A 15,121-nucleotide genomic window follows, 5' to 3' on the forward strand; every position below is an offset into this window, starting at 1 on the left:
GAGAGAGAGAACAAATCAACACCAAAATTAGTAGAGAACAGGAAACAATTAAAATCAGAGCTGGAATAAATGAACTTGGAATAAAAGAAACAAATAGTTGACAAAACAAAAAGTTGTTTGTTGGAAAAACTAAAATTGATAAAACCTTAGCTATGCCAACAAACAGAAGAGAAAAAACTTGAATTACTAAAATTTGTGATGAAAAAGGAAATATCATGACAGACACTATTGAAATACAGAAGATAATTTAGAAACTATTTTGAACATTTATACTCCAATAAAATAGAAAATCTCAATGACACTGGCAAATTTCTAGAAACATATGATCTACTCAAACTGAATCAGAAACAGATTAATTTCAAGCAAGGAAATAGAGATACCATCAAAAGCCTACCAACCAAGAAAAGCCCAGCACCCAACAGATTCTCAGTTGAGTTTTACAAGACCTTCCAAGAAGAACTAATACCAATACTCCTCAAAGTGTTCCATGAAATAAAAAAAGGAGCAAACCTTTCCAAATTCGTTCTATGAAGCTAGTGTCACCCTGATACCAAAACCAGACAAAGACACATCAAGGAAGGAAAACTTTAGACCAATATCTCTGAGAATATAAACAAAAATTCTCATAAAATTCTGGCAAATTGCATACAAAAACATATTTTAAAAATAGTGCACCATGATCAAGTGGGTCTTATTCCAAGGATGCAAGGTTGTGTTCAACATATGGAAATTATGATACATCACATCAATAGAACTAAAAACAAGAATCATGATATATGCTGAAAAACCATTAATAAAATACAACATCTCTTTATGTTCAAAACACTAGAATAACTAGGAATAGTAGGATTATATCTCAAAACTGTAAAAACTATCTATGCTAAGCCCAAGGCCACCATCATTCTAAATGGAGAAAATAGGAGGTATTCCCTCTAAAACTGGAACAAGACAGTTATGCCCTCTTTCACCACTTTTACTCAACATAGTTCTTGAAACTCTAGCCAGAGAAATCAGACAGATGAAAAAAATTAAAGGGATATGCATAGGAGAAGAAGAAGTCAAATATCACTATTTGCTGAGGACATGATTCTATTTTTAGAATATCCAAAAAATTCCACCAGAAAACTTGTACAACTAATAAATGAATTAAGCAAAGTAGCAAGGATATAAAATCAATACCCATAATATAATTGCTTTTCTATAGAAAACAATGAATTTATTGACAGAGAAATTAGGAATACTACCCATTCAAAATAGCCTCTAAGAAGATAAAATACTTGGGAATCAATCTAACAAAAAGAGGTGAAAGGTCTCTGCAATGAAACTACAGGACGCTAAAGAAGGAAATTGAAAAAGACCTTAGAAGGTGGAAAGATCTCCCATGCTCTTGAATAGGAAGAATTACTATTGTCAAAATGGCCACACTACCAAAACTATTATACAGGTTTAATGCAATTCCTATTAAAATCCCAATGACATAGAGCTGAAAAAGCAATCATAAAATTTATTTGGAAAAATAGGAGACCCAGAGTAGCCAAAGCAATCTTTAGCAAGAAAAGTGACACAGACCTTATACTACGCTACAGAGCCACAGTGACAAAAACAGCATAGTACTAGCACCAAAATAGACATGTAGACCAATGGTACAGAATAGAAGACACAGAGATAAACCCATATAAATGCAGTTATCTCATACTAGTCAAAAGCACAAAAACATTCATTGGAGAAAAGATAGTCTCTTCAACAAATGATGCTTTGAAAACTGGAAATCCATATGTAGCAAAATGAACTTAAACCTCTATATCTCGCTATGCACAAAAAAACAACTCAAAATGGATCAGTGACAAGGAATTAGACCAGAGATCTGCACCTAATAGAAGAAAAAGTAGGCCCAAATATTCATTATATTGGATTAGGCCCAAGACTCCTAAAGCACAAGAAATAAAATTAAGAATAAATGTGATAGATTCAAACTGAAAAAAAAAAAGTGATGTGAAGACTGAGCCTACAGAGTGGGAGAATATGTTTATCAGATGCACATCAGATAGAACACTAATCTCCAGGATATAGTAAAAATAAAAAAACTCAAAAAAATTTAATGCCAAAATAAAATACCAAAAAACCACAAATATCCCAGTCAATAAATGGGCTAAGGAACTGAACAGACACTTCTCAGAAGAAATTACACAAATGATCATCGTATATATGAAAAAAATTTTCAAATCTTTAGTAATTAGAAAAATGCAAATTAGAACTACTCTAAGATTTCACCTAACTCCAGTCTGAATGGCAGTTATCAAGAATACAAGCAATATTAAGTTTTGTCGAGAATGAGGGGAAAAGGGTACACTCAGACACTGCAAATTGGTGCAACTTTGGAAAGTACTGTGGAGATTTCTCAGAAATTTTGGAATGGAACCACCATCTGGCCCAGTTTTTCCACTCATTGGTCTATACCAAAGGACTTAAAGTCAGCAAACTATAGTGACACAGCCACACCAATGTTTATAGCACCTGAATTCACAATAGCTTAACTGTGGAAGCAACCTAGATGCCCATCAATACATGAATGGGTGAAGAAACTGAGTATACACACACACACACACACACACACACACACACACACACATACACATATGCATACACACAATGAAATCTTACTCAGCATTAAAAGAGAATAAAATTATGGCATATGCAAGTAAATGGATGGAGTTGGAGAATATCTTGATAAGTGTAGTAAGTCAATCCCCCCAAAATTAAAGGCTGAATGTTTTCTGATTAGTGGATGCTTATCCATAATGCACGTGGGTAGTATGGAAAGAATGGAGGATTTTTGGATCAAGCAAAGGGGATGGTGGGGAGGAGGGAGTCATGGATGTAGAAAAGATGATGGAATGAGATGGTCATCATTACCCCAGTTACATGTATGGTTGCACAAATGTTGCAACTTTGCACTGTGTACAACCAGAGAATTGAAATGTTGTGCTTCAGTTGAATTGAAATGCATTCTACTGTCATTTACAACTAAGTAGAAAAAATTAAAAAATTAAAAATAACAATAAAAAAGGCTATGGATGTTGCTAGTAGTAAATCTGTAAATAGTCCCTGGATTCAGTCTCTAATTCAAAATGAAATTTCACTGAATATGAATACTTTTACTCATTAAGTAGTGGTTCCTTTCTCTTTTAAAACTGAATGAATAAAATTGGGAAGCAGGAAAGTCACAGCTTAGTGATTTCTAGTTAAATTTATCTTGAGCCTATAAAAGAAGTTCCTTGGGAGCCTTGTGTTTTGTTTTCTGAGGCATGTATTTTCCATATAAGGCATTGAATTGTAGCGGTCGGTCCTGAGAAGGAAGCCTAGAGAAAGAGGAGAAAGATGTTGTTTTCCAGGTGTGTGGCCCAGGCCAGGGGCAGCATTGTATTTTCCCCCAAAGTACTTGATATTTGGAATGTGCATACCTTTACTTCTCTACCATTCAGGTTTGTGCTTAACTTGTTTTAGCCATTTTGTTTCCTTTTCTTCTTACAATACCAACACTAACTCTTTAAAACATATATGCCCATATATACTCCCTATATTGGGAACCTTTTTCTTACACTTTCGTCCAAGACATGCCATGCTTACATGACATGCAGGATTGAACAAATAAAAAAAACTTTTTGATAAATGAACATCAGAAAATCTTGCTATTCTAGATTTCCATTGGGGATGTTTTTGTGTCTTCAGATGTTGCCAAAGAAGTGAACTGTGCTTTGTTTTCTTTCCGTCTGGATGCTCTGTCATGTATAAATACAAAAGAGTCGATTAAATGCACATTGGTTGCATCTAGAAACTTACTAAGTTCTAAAAGAATAGAATGATTAGAAGAGACCCAAACTCTAGAATGCCAAGGAAAGTCTAATAAAGTTCCATATTATATCATTTTGTTTTGATTTGGCCACTGATATCACAGCAATGACGATGTGTTCTTTTATGTTGACTTACACTTTGTACCATTTGTTATATTACAGCTGTTTTAACCTTATTTGCTTGGTGTAAATGCTGTTTGCAGGATTTTCCCTATAAAGTTAAATTTTTTTTTCATTATTTTAATGAATCTTGATAGGATTTTTCTAAACAGTCTACATAAACTTTTATCTTTGATATAGAACCCGTTTTTTTCTTAGTACTTTTCATTTGTGCCTTGCTTTGGTGAACGAAGCATCTGGCTTTTGATTACCAGGGTTACTGGCTTTGTTACTGAAAATTCTGAAGCAGACCACAGTCCTATAGGCTTTCATTTTATTCTGCCTCCAGCTTACAGACATACCTCTTTGCATTTTCAATGAAAGAAACAAGTGCCTGAAAATTATAAAGTGTACCTCAAGATGAATTTGAATAACAGGGAGAAAATAAAGAGTATAAAAGACCCAGTAACTGTGGCTCTTATTTTATTCTCCATTGTTAAAAGTGTGTATCTCAATAGTGTCTTTTAAAAGAGCATCCTCCCAAATTGATTTGTTTTACCAAATGGAAGATATGACTTATTCTTATTTGCATGAAAAATTGTCTGTTGTTTCCTATAAAGTTAACATTTTTATGTGTGCATATATAGTCTGCTCCTATGTGTGCTATGTGGCGTATATAGTCTGCTGCAACCAGCACTGCAGATGGATGGGTAACCATCACAGGTGGTGAGCCAGACTGGAAAATTAATTACAAAGTACAGAAATGAGAAAAAATTTATTTACTAAAAGCAGGGGCAAAATGATTCAGCTGTGATGGAGATTTGATCTAATAAAAGATGGAGTCCAAGCAGTAGTTTATATGGATAGGTGCACCAAAGGAATTCAGTGAGATGAACTTCTTCAGGAACATGGGATGAAGATGGCAAAAACAACTTTTTGGGGGCTTTGGGTGGCTGTGTTTAAATCTAGGGCTGTCCAAGCCAAGGCAGGGTGTGCATAGGTGGAATTTCACCTCCAGATTTCCAAAAAGCAAACTCCTTGCCTTGTGATGGCTCAAACAAACCCATAATTTATACAAGTTAAATATCATTTCATCAATCTGCTTTTGTTTCTTCTTAACATGTTTCCATTAGTTTTCTCATGTATAATCACTACCCTGCTCTGAAATTTTTCAAAAAATTCACACTTTAAATTGACTTTTTAATGAATTTGTTGTAGTTGTTAATGGATCTGTATTTTATTTATTTATATGTGTTGCTGAGAATCAAACCCAGTGCCTCACACGTGCTAGGCAAGCGCTCTACACTGAGCCACAATTCCAGACCTTAAATTGACTTTAATGCTCTCCTTTTTTTCTGAATTACAGGTCAAATAAACTTAGTCTTTTACTGGGTGTTTGACAAAATGTCATAAAAATGAATATCATTATTGCTATCACATTCTTTTGGGTTTCTGAAAAAAGACATGAAAAGTACATAAATCCTTTGAAATATTTGAACTCCATCAAGGGTTTTTTTTTTTTTTTTTTTTCCTACACTGGTCTACTTCATCGTTATGCAGGAGTATTTCTTGGCCCACTGGCGCTAGGATCACTAGGTTGGAATTACTGCTACATATTCAGAAAACCAGGTCTCATCCCAGAACTACTGGGCAAGAGTCTGTATTTTAGTAAATCTCTGATTCATGGTTTTGATTTAAAATTTGAAAATCATCTTTTTTACTCACTATAACTTTTTTGTCTTAGAAATAGAAAATTTATTTTATGATATTAGAGTTGCAATTAAAGTGTATATTTCTGTATTGATGCCTTAATTTTACATTCTACTTCATAAAGGTGACATATAAATAGTATGTACACACACACACATATTATGTATATATGACTCAACACTCTTCAGAATTATAGAGTAGAGAATATCACTGTTACAAAGTATTTTCTTGAATAATTAAAATTTACTCACCTACTTGAAAGCCACTTCTACTAACTCTGATTTTTATCTTCTTTCAACTTAAAAGCTCCCTGTTAATGATATTTTGGTCAATGTACTATCAATTTACCTATTTTTATTTCAGGAATCATTGGCATTCAGGGACGTGGCCATTGAGTTCTCTGAAGAGGAATGGAAATGCCTGGAGCCTGCTCAGCAGAATTTATACAGAGATGTAATGTTAGAGACCTACAGAAACCTGATCTTCCTGGGTGAGCAGCGCTTCCCTTTAGAATTCATCGTTAATCAGAATTTTTAATTCTTTCCCATGCAGAATATCTTTGGGAAGCTTCTGCTCTTCTTGAATGAGTTTCAGATTTTTGCTTTCAAGTAAAAGGATTGGGCAGGTTTTTTTTTCTCTTTTTTTTTCCAGAGAAGAAAATATTACTTTCATTACTTTTAGTCCTTAATGTCTCCCTTTCTTCAGGTGTTATATACCCTTTTCTTTAGATTGGTGGTACTTACAGTAATTTTGTGATACCAAATGATGTGACCTACACATTAAAGTCCAATTTCTTTTCTTTACAGTACAAGAATGGAGGCATCAGTAGTCACAGGAAGAATCCCAAAAATAGTCATTTTATTTTCCAATGAACACATCTTATTGTCTCTAAACCATATTTGCACACCTTGCTCTGGAGCAAAGGAGAGAGCCCTGAGCCATGTTCCCAGGTAGATAGAAATTCATGAATCAGAGAACACAGTTGAGAGGTCCAAAAAGTTCAAGGAGGAAGCCAAACTTCCAAATGTTGGTGGAGAAGTTATCATTTTCAACTGCTAGTGTTTTGTTTTGTTTCTTTGCTTAAGCCAAGTATCTTTTTTTGTACTATAGTATTTTTGATTTGTCCATATAAAAAACAGCCAATGGTAGACTATTAATCATTTTGGAAAAAAACATGGAAGTTATTAATGAATTCAAAAAGAGGTAAGCACACTGATACATGCTTGTAATCTTAGATAATGGAGAGGATTTGCAAGTGGATTTTGTTTAATGCCTGTTATGGCAAATTTTTAACACCATGTCCTAAGCACCACACATAAAAAAAATTAAAAGTAGAATAACCCCAAGATCTGGAAATGCAAATTATAAATAGGTATCCAAAGGGGATTAAATCAGCATGTTGAAGACATATCTCAAGTACCATGCTCAGTGCAATATGTGTCCATCTTTTGTTTAATAAATAAAAAATGTTTTTAATACACCATTAATTAACAGTAAAAAGGAGATATTTTGTCACTAAAAGTAACATGGGATGATATGCAGTACTTTGCATTATGTGAAATAAGGCAGACACAAAACACAATTTTATGTCTGTATTCTGATTCACATGTGGAAATCAGAACTGCAGAAAGTAAAATGGCTACTAGTACTGTGTTTTGTGAAGTGTTGGTCAATGTCTGCAAAGTATTATTGTAAGGGATATAAAAAGGTCAAGAGTTCTATTGTACCCATGGTGAGTGTAATGTATTATATTGTTTTCTGTGGAAGGAGCAAACCAAATATTGAAAACAGAAGTACATAACAACTGAGCAATATGCCCAACCCTTTTTAAAATTTATTTTATTTTGATACAGGGTCTCAGTAAGTCACTTATGGCATTGCTAAGTTGCTGAATGTGACTTTGAACTTGAGAACCTCCTTCCTCTGCCTCCCAAGTATTGGGAATTACAGGCCTGTACCACCACATCAGCTAATATACTCTATTCTTGATGAATGCTAATAGAATGAATACAATTTTTTAAAGCACTAAAATGATAATTACATTAAAACAGTGTACTTGTTAATTAGGTATATTTAGTCATTTCATCATTTATTTATATTTTATTTATATTTTAAAGTATCCTTAGCAAATGAAATTTAATTTGTCAATGAAACAAATCAGTAAATAATTCAAAATTATAAAAATTTAAAACCAAGTTATTTGTCTTGATTGTTATTTAGTGATTTTATTCATGTAATATTGATATTAGCCGTGTGTGTGTTTATTTTTCTCATTAAAAAGATTTATCCCTATTTCTCATTAGAGATCATAAGCCCTTAAACCCTGTTGAATATCTGTATTATTGTCATCCGAAACCTATCCATTATATTTAAGTCTGTTTCCTGATCGACAGGAAGTAATTTTCAGACAGTTCCCCCCCACGCCAGAAATGTTCCCATTATACATTTTCTATTAGGTAGAATTGAGGTTGATTTTGTGCACAGTGCTATATTGTGGAGGAGGAAGGCCTGGAGGATAAAAGTAAACACACTTTCCTTACCTCTACTCTACTGCCTCCTTAATAATATATTCATTATAGATATTGTGAATACTTTGGGTAATTCTCAGAAAGAAATTTTGTCTGTGTATTATTATTTAGTTTATATATTTATGGAGGCTTGTTGGCCTATGATATATTGTTCTACTACCCTGCTGGTGTCCTGACTACCTATAATTTCATGTTATATTTGTTAAGTATATTCCAGTCTAATATGTAAAATAATTCCTATTTTTATTCTTTCAGCCGTGAACTCTCATTATACCCAGAAAATTTCACCTGAGTCTTGCATAAAACTTTTTTTTAAAAAAGTGATAAAGAGAAGATATAGAAATTGTGACCTTGACTATTTACAACAAAAGAAAGTACAGGACAGTGTAGGTGAGAATGAAGATTGGAAATCCTATTATAAAGGACAAGACAAATCAGTAATGCATGTCCATAATGAAAATTTTACTGTCAGCAGACCTGAAGAACATTTAATACCTCAGAAAAGTATTCCATATATAACTGAAGGACAAGTTTCTAAAGATGATCATTTTGAAAGTTTCTTTAAAAACTGTCCATTGTTCAGCAATGAACAAAAAATTCCTTCTTGTGCCCAAACATACACTTTTAATTGTTGTGGGAAGGCCCCTGTGTACTCATTACTGCTTAATCAAAATTCAGATACAGAGTTCTGGAAAGTATGGAATACACATAATGAAGCAAGCAACACCTCTAACCAGGTTTCTACTCTTACCAAACACCAGAGAATTCATACTATAAAGCATCCCTACAAATGTGAAGAATGTGGCAAAGGTTTTAATAAAAGTTCACAGCTTAATCAACACCATACAATTCATACTGGAGAGGAGCTCTACAAATGTAGAGAATGTGGCAAAGGTTTCACTCAGAAAGGAAGTCTTACTCAACACCAGCGAGTTCATACAGGAGAGAAGCCCTACAAATGTGAAGAATGTGGGAAAGTTTTTACTCAGAGAGGAAGCCTTACTCAACACCAGAGGATTCATACTGGAATAAAGCCCTACAAATGTGATGTATGTGGCAAATGTTTTACTAAAAGAAGTTACCTTACTCATCACCACAGGATTCATACTGGAGAGAAGCCCTACAAATGTAATGAGTGTGGCAAAGCTTTTAATAAAAGAGATCAACTTACAATGCACCATAGAATTCATAGTGGAGAGAGACCCTACAGTTGTGAAACATGTGGCAAAGGTTTTACTCAAAGATCATGCCTTACGCAACACCAGAGAATTCATAGGAGAGAGAAGCCCTACAATTGTGAAACATGTGGAAAAGGTTTTGCTCAAAGATGTTACCTTGCTCAACACCAGAAAATTCACAGTATAGAGAAGCTCTACAAATGTAATGAATGTGGGAAAGGCTTTACTCATAAAGGAAGCTTTATTGAACACCAGCGAATTCATACAGGAGAGAAGCCCTTCAAATGTGAAGAATGTGGGAAAGGTTTTACTCATAGAGGAAGCCTTCCTCAACACCAGAGAATTCATACTGGAATAAAGCCCTACAAATGTGATGTATGTGGCAAATGTTTTACTAAAAGAAATTACCTTCCTCAACACCAGAGGATTCATACTGGAGAGAAGTCCTACCAATGTAATGAGTGTGGCAAAGCTTTTAATCAAAGAGATCAACTTACAAAACACCAGAGAATTCATAGTGGAGAGAAGCCCTACAGTTGTGAAACATGTGGCAAAGGTTTTATTCAAAGAGCAAAGCTTATTCTACACCAGAGAATTCACAGTGGAGAGGAGCTCTACAAATGTAATGAATGTGGGAAAGGCTTTAATCTAAGAGCATGGCTTACTCAACACCAGAAAATTCATACTGCGCCCTACAAATGTGATGTATGTGGCAAATGCTTTACTCATAGATATTACCTTGCTCAACACCAGAGGATGCATACTGGAGAGAAGCCCTACAAATGTGAAGAATGTGGGAAATGTTTTATTATGAGAGCACACCTTACTCAACACCAGATAATTCATACTGGAGAGAAGCCCTACAAATGTGAAGAATGTGGGAAATGTTTTACTATGAGAGCACACCTTACTCAACACCACATAATTCATACTGGAGAGAAACCCTACAAATGTGAAGAATGTGGCAAAGGTTACTCTCACAGACAGTACATTATTCGACACCAGAGAATTCATAGTGGAGAGAAGCCCTATGAATGTGAAGAATGTGGGAAATGTTTTACTATGAGAGCACACCTTACTCAACACCAGATAATTCATACTGGAAAGAAGCCCTACAATTGTGAAGCAAGTGGCAAAGGTTTTACTCAAAGAGCATGCCTTCTTCAACACCAGGGAATTCATACTTGAAAGTATTGCTACAAATGTGAAGAATGTGGCAAAGCTTTTAATCAAAAACCACACTGTACTCAATACCAGAGAATTCATAACTGGGAGAGGTAATACAAATGTACATTCTGTTGCAGACCTTTTAGCATTACTAAACACTGGAGAATTCATAGTGCATAAAACCCCTAAGCAATGTGAATACTGTGCCCAAGTCTTTACTCAAATTTCAAATTTGGCATTAGAAACCAGATACCTATAGGGAAGGTAGAAAGACATCTCCCTGAAATACATGCCTTAAATAATAGCAAAATATCTATAAGGAAGAAATCATGCTAGAAATATAAAAAACATAGGAAAGCCCTCTTCTGTATTCCATTTTATTATGTATGTAAGAAATGAGGAATTGCCTTTAACTTTTGCTTAAAGTTTATTAAAATCCTTAGCTGATGTGGAAAACAAAGAAATTCTCATAAATATCATAGAATTTTGTAGAAAACTTGTCTCTGAACAGATAGGAATTTATTAAAAATTAAAGAATACTCAGTATCCTCACTTTTGAAAACAGTTCTAACATAGATCATTTCATGAGAAGAAAATCTGTTCCTGAGAGTTGGTAATCTATATTTTTGAGACTTTGTGGTGTATTTGAAATACCTGATTAATATTTTGTATACAATATGTTAATGTGTTAACAGTGTTATGTGTTGGATCATGATACTATCTCACTGGTATCACAGTGCCTCTTTACTAAGGGTTCTACATAGCAGATAGTAAAAACATACTAAAATACCACCATTAATTTTTTAGAAACATCAACTCACTTAGAAAATAGTGTTCCCATAAATCAGACCTTTATCCACCTGTTTATCATTAAGGAGACATTAAAACAGTTATAGATAACATATAAGTACATGAAAATAAACACCAGATTTTACTATCTTGAATTAGTACTTTAAAATTTTACTGTGTAAGTTCTGGACATGGTGGTACATTACTTTAATTCTAACAACTTAAGAGGCAGAGGCAGGAGGATCCCAAGTTCAAAGTCAGCCTCCACAAATTAATGAGGCCCCACACAACTTAGACCCTGTCTCAAGATAAAAAGCACTGGGGATGTGGCCTAGTGTTTAAGCACTCCTGAATTCAATCCCTTGTACTCCCCCCTCCATTTTTTTTTCCCTATAGAATGACTTTACTCCTAAAGGCCTTGCAATTTGAGAGAGAACACAACTTCTCAACTACCTTAGAAACCAAGAGCCACCAGTGCATATATTGTGAAAAGGAGGGTCATTGCAGAGAGATTCCCAATAGTTATTCAGGAAGCAACATGTTCAGCTGAACACTGACCCATTCTGGCTCCTGGCATGTCTGATAGAAACCAACAAAAAACTGAAGAATCCAAGCATTTCCTTATGAAGTCCCTAGATAATTACCCACTGAGGAGACTTGAGTCATGTCAAAAAATTTAAAAAAGTATTTCTGCCCAATATTGAATGCCTATTTGGTTTTGGACAATCAGTAGAAAATTTAACCAGAAACAAGTGTTCAATTATGAGGGTAAAAAAAAGAGCCATACTCATGGAGCATTTAAACCTTCAAAATAATTTATAATATGATATATCTTTTGACTTTAGGTATCTTTTATTCTACTCTATAATTTACAATTGTTATTATACTTTTGGGATCAGAGGAATTATAGTAAATGGCACAGGCTCCCCAAACTTATTTAGCACATAGTCTTTCTGAGATATTCCAAATCATATCTGTCATAAATTTTCCCTGTTTAACAGGACTGGAGCACATGCCACCACATATAGAAAGACAAAGTCCCTATTCAGATGAGCCACTGCAGGTTCTATACAAGTCCCTATTAAAAGTTAAACACAAAAATGGAAAAAAACAATTTGTTGTTGTATTACTCTTTGGGTCAATGGAACACCCACAAAATTTTGTCTTATTTAAATTAATTGGGATTCTAAGTACTTCAAGGGAATGATAAATTTTATGCATAAGGAACAGAGGCAGTGTGTGAGAGAGAGATCTTGGTTTTCATATTCTGCCACACTCACCACCCATTCTTCATACCAGTTTTATGGCTGTATCTTTTCTGCTTGTCTACACCCTATTTTATCTCACATAAAAGACTGCTTTGGTTCTGACAAGTCATTTAATGGGTTCCTAAGGCAAGTTAAACTGAAATTGGGAGTGACTTGGAAGATACTGATTTTTTTAAAAAGTATTTTTAGATGTAGTTGGACACAATGCCTTTGTTTTATTTATTTATTGTTATGTGGTGGTAAGGTTTGAACCCAGTGCCTCACTGGGCAAGCACTCTACCACTGATCTACAAACTCAGCCCATGTTACTGCATTTTTAAATAATTTTCAATTTACAGCATCAAGGGAAATGTAACAGCATCAAGGGAAGTTTCAATACATGTATTATTATATAATAAGTAATTCACAAAACTTTTCCCTCAAATATTTTGCATCATTTTGGGGAAAACATTGAGTGTTTCTTCTCATCTTTGAATGCACTACACATTAATATAGTCACCCAACTGTGTAATTGGACCATACAAACCCAGAACTTATTTTTTCCATGAAATTGTTTATAAACCCATCTTTTGTTTTCAACCCATAACCAGAGTGGGACCCATGAATCAAGTTCATACATTTTATACAAAAGATCAGTCACTGCAGATGGCTTCCTCTTTCTTCTATTGGCATGTGTTCCTCTCCTAGGCACCATGGTATATGTGCCCATTCATCAGCAAGTCACCACAGTATGGTTGACATGGGAAGTTCACATTCCTTTTTTTAAATTGAGATGCATGTGGTGTGTTTCATTTACTTGCCCCACTATAATTGTGTAGTATAACATGAGCCACTAACTTCCTAAAACACACACAGTCACTAGCACATTATATTTACATCTCCCCTTAATTTTCCTTGTTTCCATGAAGGCGATTCAGTTTCCCAAATGAACCAGAAAAATAACTATTTCAATATGGTATGTCTTGAGCCCAGTTATCTGTGAGAATCTTATAATCATTCACCTTGAATAGAAAAGGGAGACTGCTAAGCAGGTGGGACAGGAGGTCAAGTGCAATAAGTGTGATTAACCTATCTCTATTTTACCTAGAGTGACAGAGAATATTAGTGGTAATTTTTAAGACCTATGTGTGAAACAGTATTACAATAAAAAGCACTTTATTTTTTACTATTGGGAATTGGATCCAGTGCTATTATACCACTGAGCAATATATTTACTCTTCGGGTTTTTTTTCTTTTTTTTTTCTTTCTTTCTTTCTTTCTTTTTTTTTTTTTTTTTTTTTTTTTTTGAGAAAGAGTCTTGCTAAGTTGCTGAGGCTGACCTCAGAATTGCACTTCTTCTGTCTCAGCCTCCTGAGTCACTGCATGTGTCACTGTGCCTTAAAAACAAACAAACAAACAAAAAACTACCCACACAGACCTTAAGTCTTCAGGAAAAGGTTGTTTTTTTTTGTTTTTTTGTTTTTTTGGTTTTTTTTAGTACACTTGAATGACCACAAACCCAGTGAGTTTTAGAATATATCTAATACCCTTAACAACTACCTCATGTTTGCCTGTTGTCAAATGAAATGGATTATAGTCAAAGTAAAACCATCAACTAAATATTTAAATGTTTCTTTGGGGGGGATTGAGGATTAAACCAAGACATGCTTAACAGCAGAGCTGCATCTCCAGCCCATTCTTATGTTTTATTTTATTTAGACACAGTTTTGTTGAGTTGCTCAGGGACCTGGTAAGTTGCTGAGGCTTGTTTTGAGTTCAGGATCCTTCTGCCTCAGCCTCCGGAGCCACTGAGACTGCAGGTGTGTGCCATTGTGCCCAACTTCAATGATTTTAAGGGAGTTTTACATTAGCTTACCATAGCTCAGTAGGGAGAGCAGAGGACTTTAGGTGTTTTCGGACATCTGCAGGTTGCTATCCCAAATGTCACCCCAATGTGAATGGTTCTACTCTCTGGGTCTGTACTCAACACTCTTAAGGAAACTTGGAGAAGTGTGAGCACTCTTATTTGAGCATATGCATGATTTGTACAGCATCCTCAGGCTGGATAAATGAATGTGGATAGTGGTTTTCTCAGAGCCAATAAAAATACATGAAGCTGGATGTGGTGGTGCATGCCTGTAATCCCAGTGGGATGGGAGGCTGACAGGAGGATCACAAGTTCAAAGCCAGCCTCAGCAATGGCACAGCACTAAGCAACTCAGTGAGACCCTGTCTCTAAATAAAATACAGCTAACTGCAAGATAATCTCAGGGAATTTTGGAAGGAAAGAGGGAGCCAAGGAGTTACTGGCCTGTGCAGGTTTGTGGTCTACCTCCCTTATACCCTGATTCTGCACATGTTCCTTCCCCACAGGAAGAGAGCAGCTCCAATACCCCTGACCCCAGGGAGCACAGCCCACACATCTACAGCTGCATGCTTGCATCAGCCACCCAGTTACTGCTTCTTCTATTCTCCTGCCTTTTGCAGAAGTCTCTCCAGTTCCTGAAACCTTCCCAACCTACCTGATCCTGGGGCCCAGCTGGAATGAGAGT

The 15,121-nt window shown here is 35.1% G+C and overlaps 1 protein-coding gene across 1 annotated transcript in view; it reads left to right on the forward strand.

Moving 5' to 3' along the window:
* LOC143379893 (uncharacterized) overlaps positions 1 to 11,511 on the forward strand; it is a 32,290-nt gene extending 20,779 nt beyond the window's left edge. The window contains exons 2-3 of the mRNA XM_076832627.2: positions 6,024 to 6,150; positions 8,444 to 11,511. Of these exons, the coding sequence (XP_076688742.1) occupies positions 6,024 to 6,150; positions 8,444 to 10,554 (2,238 nt within the window). The 3' untranslated portion in view covers positions 10,555 to 11,511. The remainder of the gene's footprint in view (positions 1 to 6,023; positions 6,151 to 8,443) is intronic.
* The last annotated feature ends 3,610 nt before the right edge of the window (positions 11,512 to 15,121 follow it).

This window comes from Callospermophilus lateralis, chromosome 14 (genome assembly GCF_048772815.1).
Source record: "Callospermophilus lateralis isolate mCalLat2 chromosome 14, mCalLat2.hap1, whole genome shotgun sequence".
Classification (NCBI taxonomy): domain Eukaryota; kingdom Metazoa; phylum Chordata; class Mammalia; order Rodentia; family Sciuridae; genus Callospermophilus; species Callospermophilus lateralis.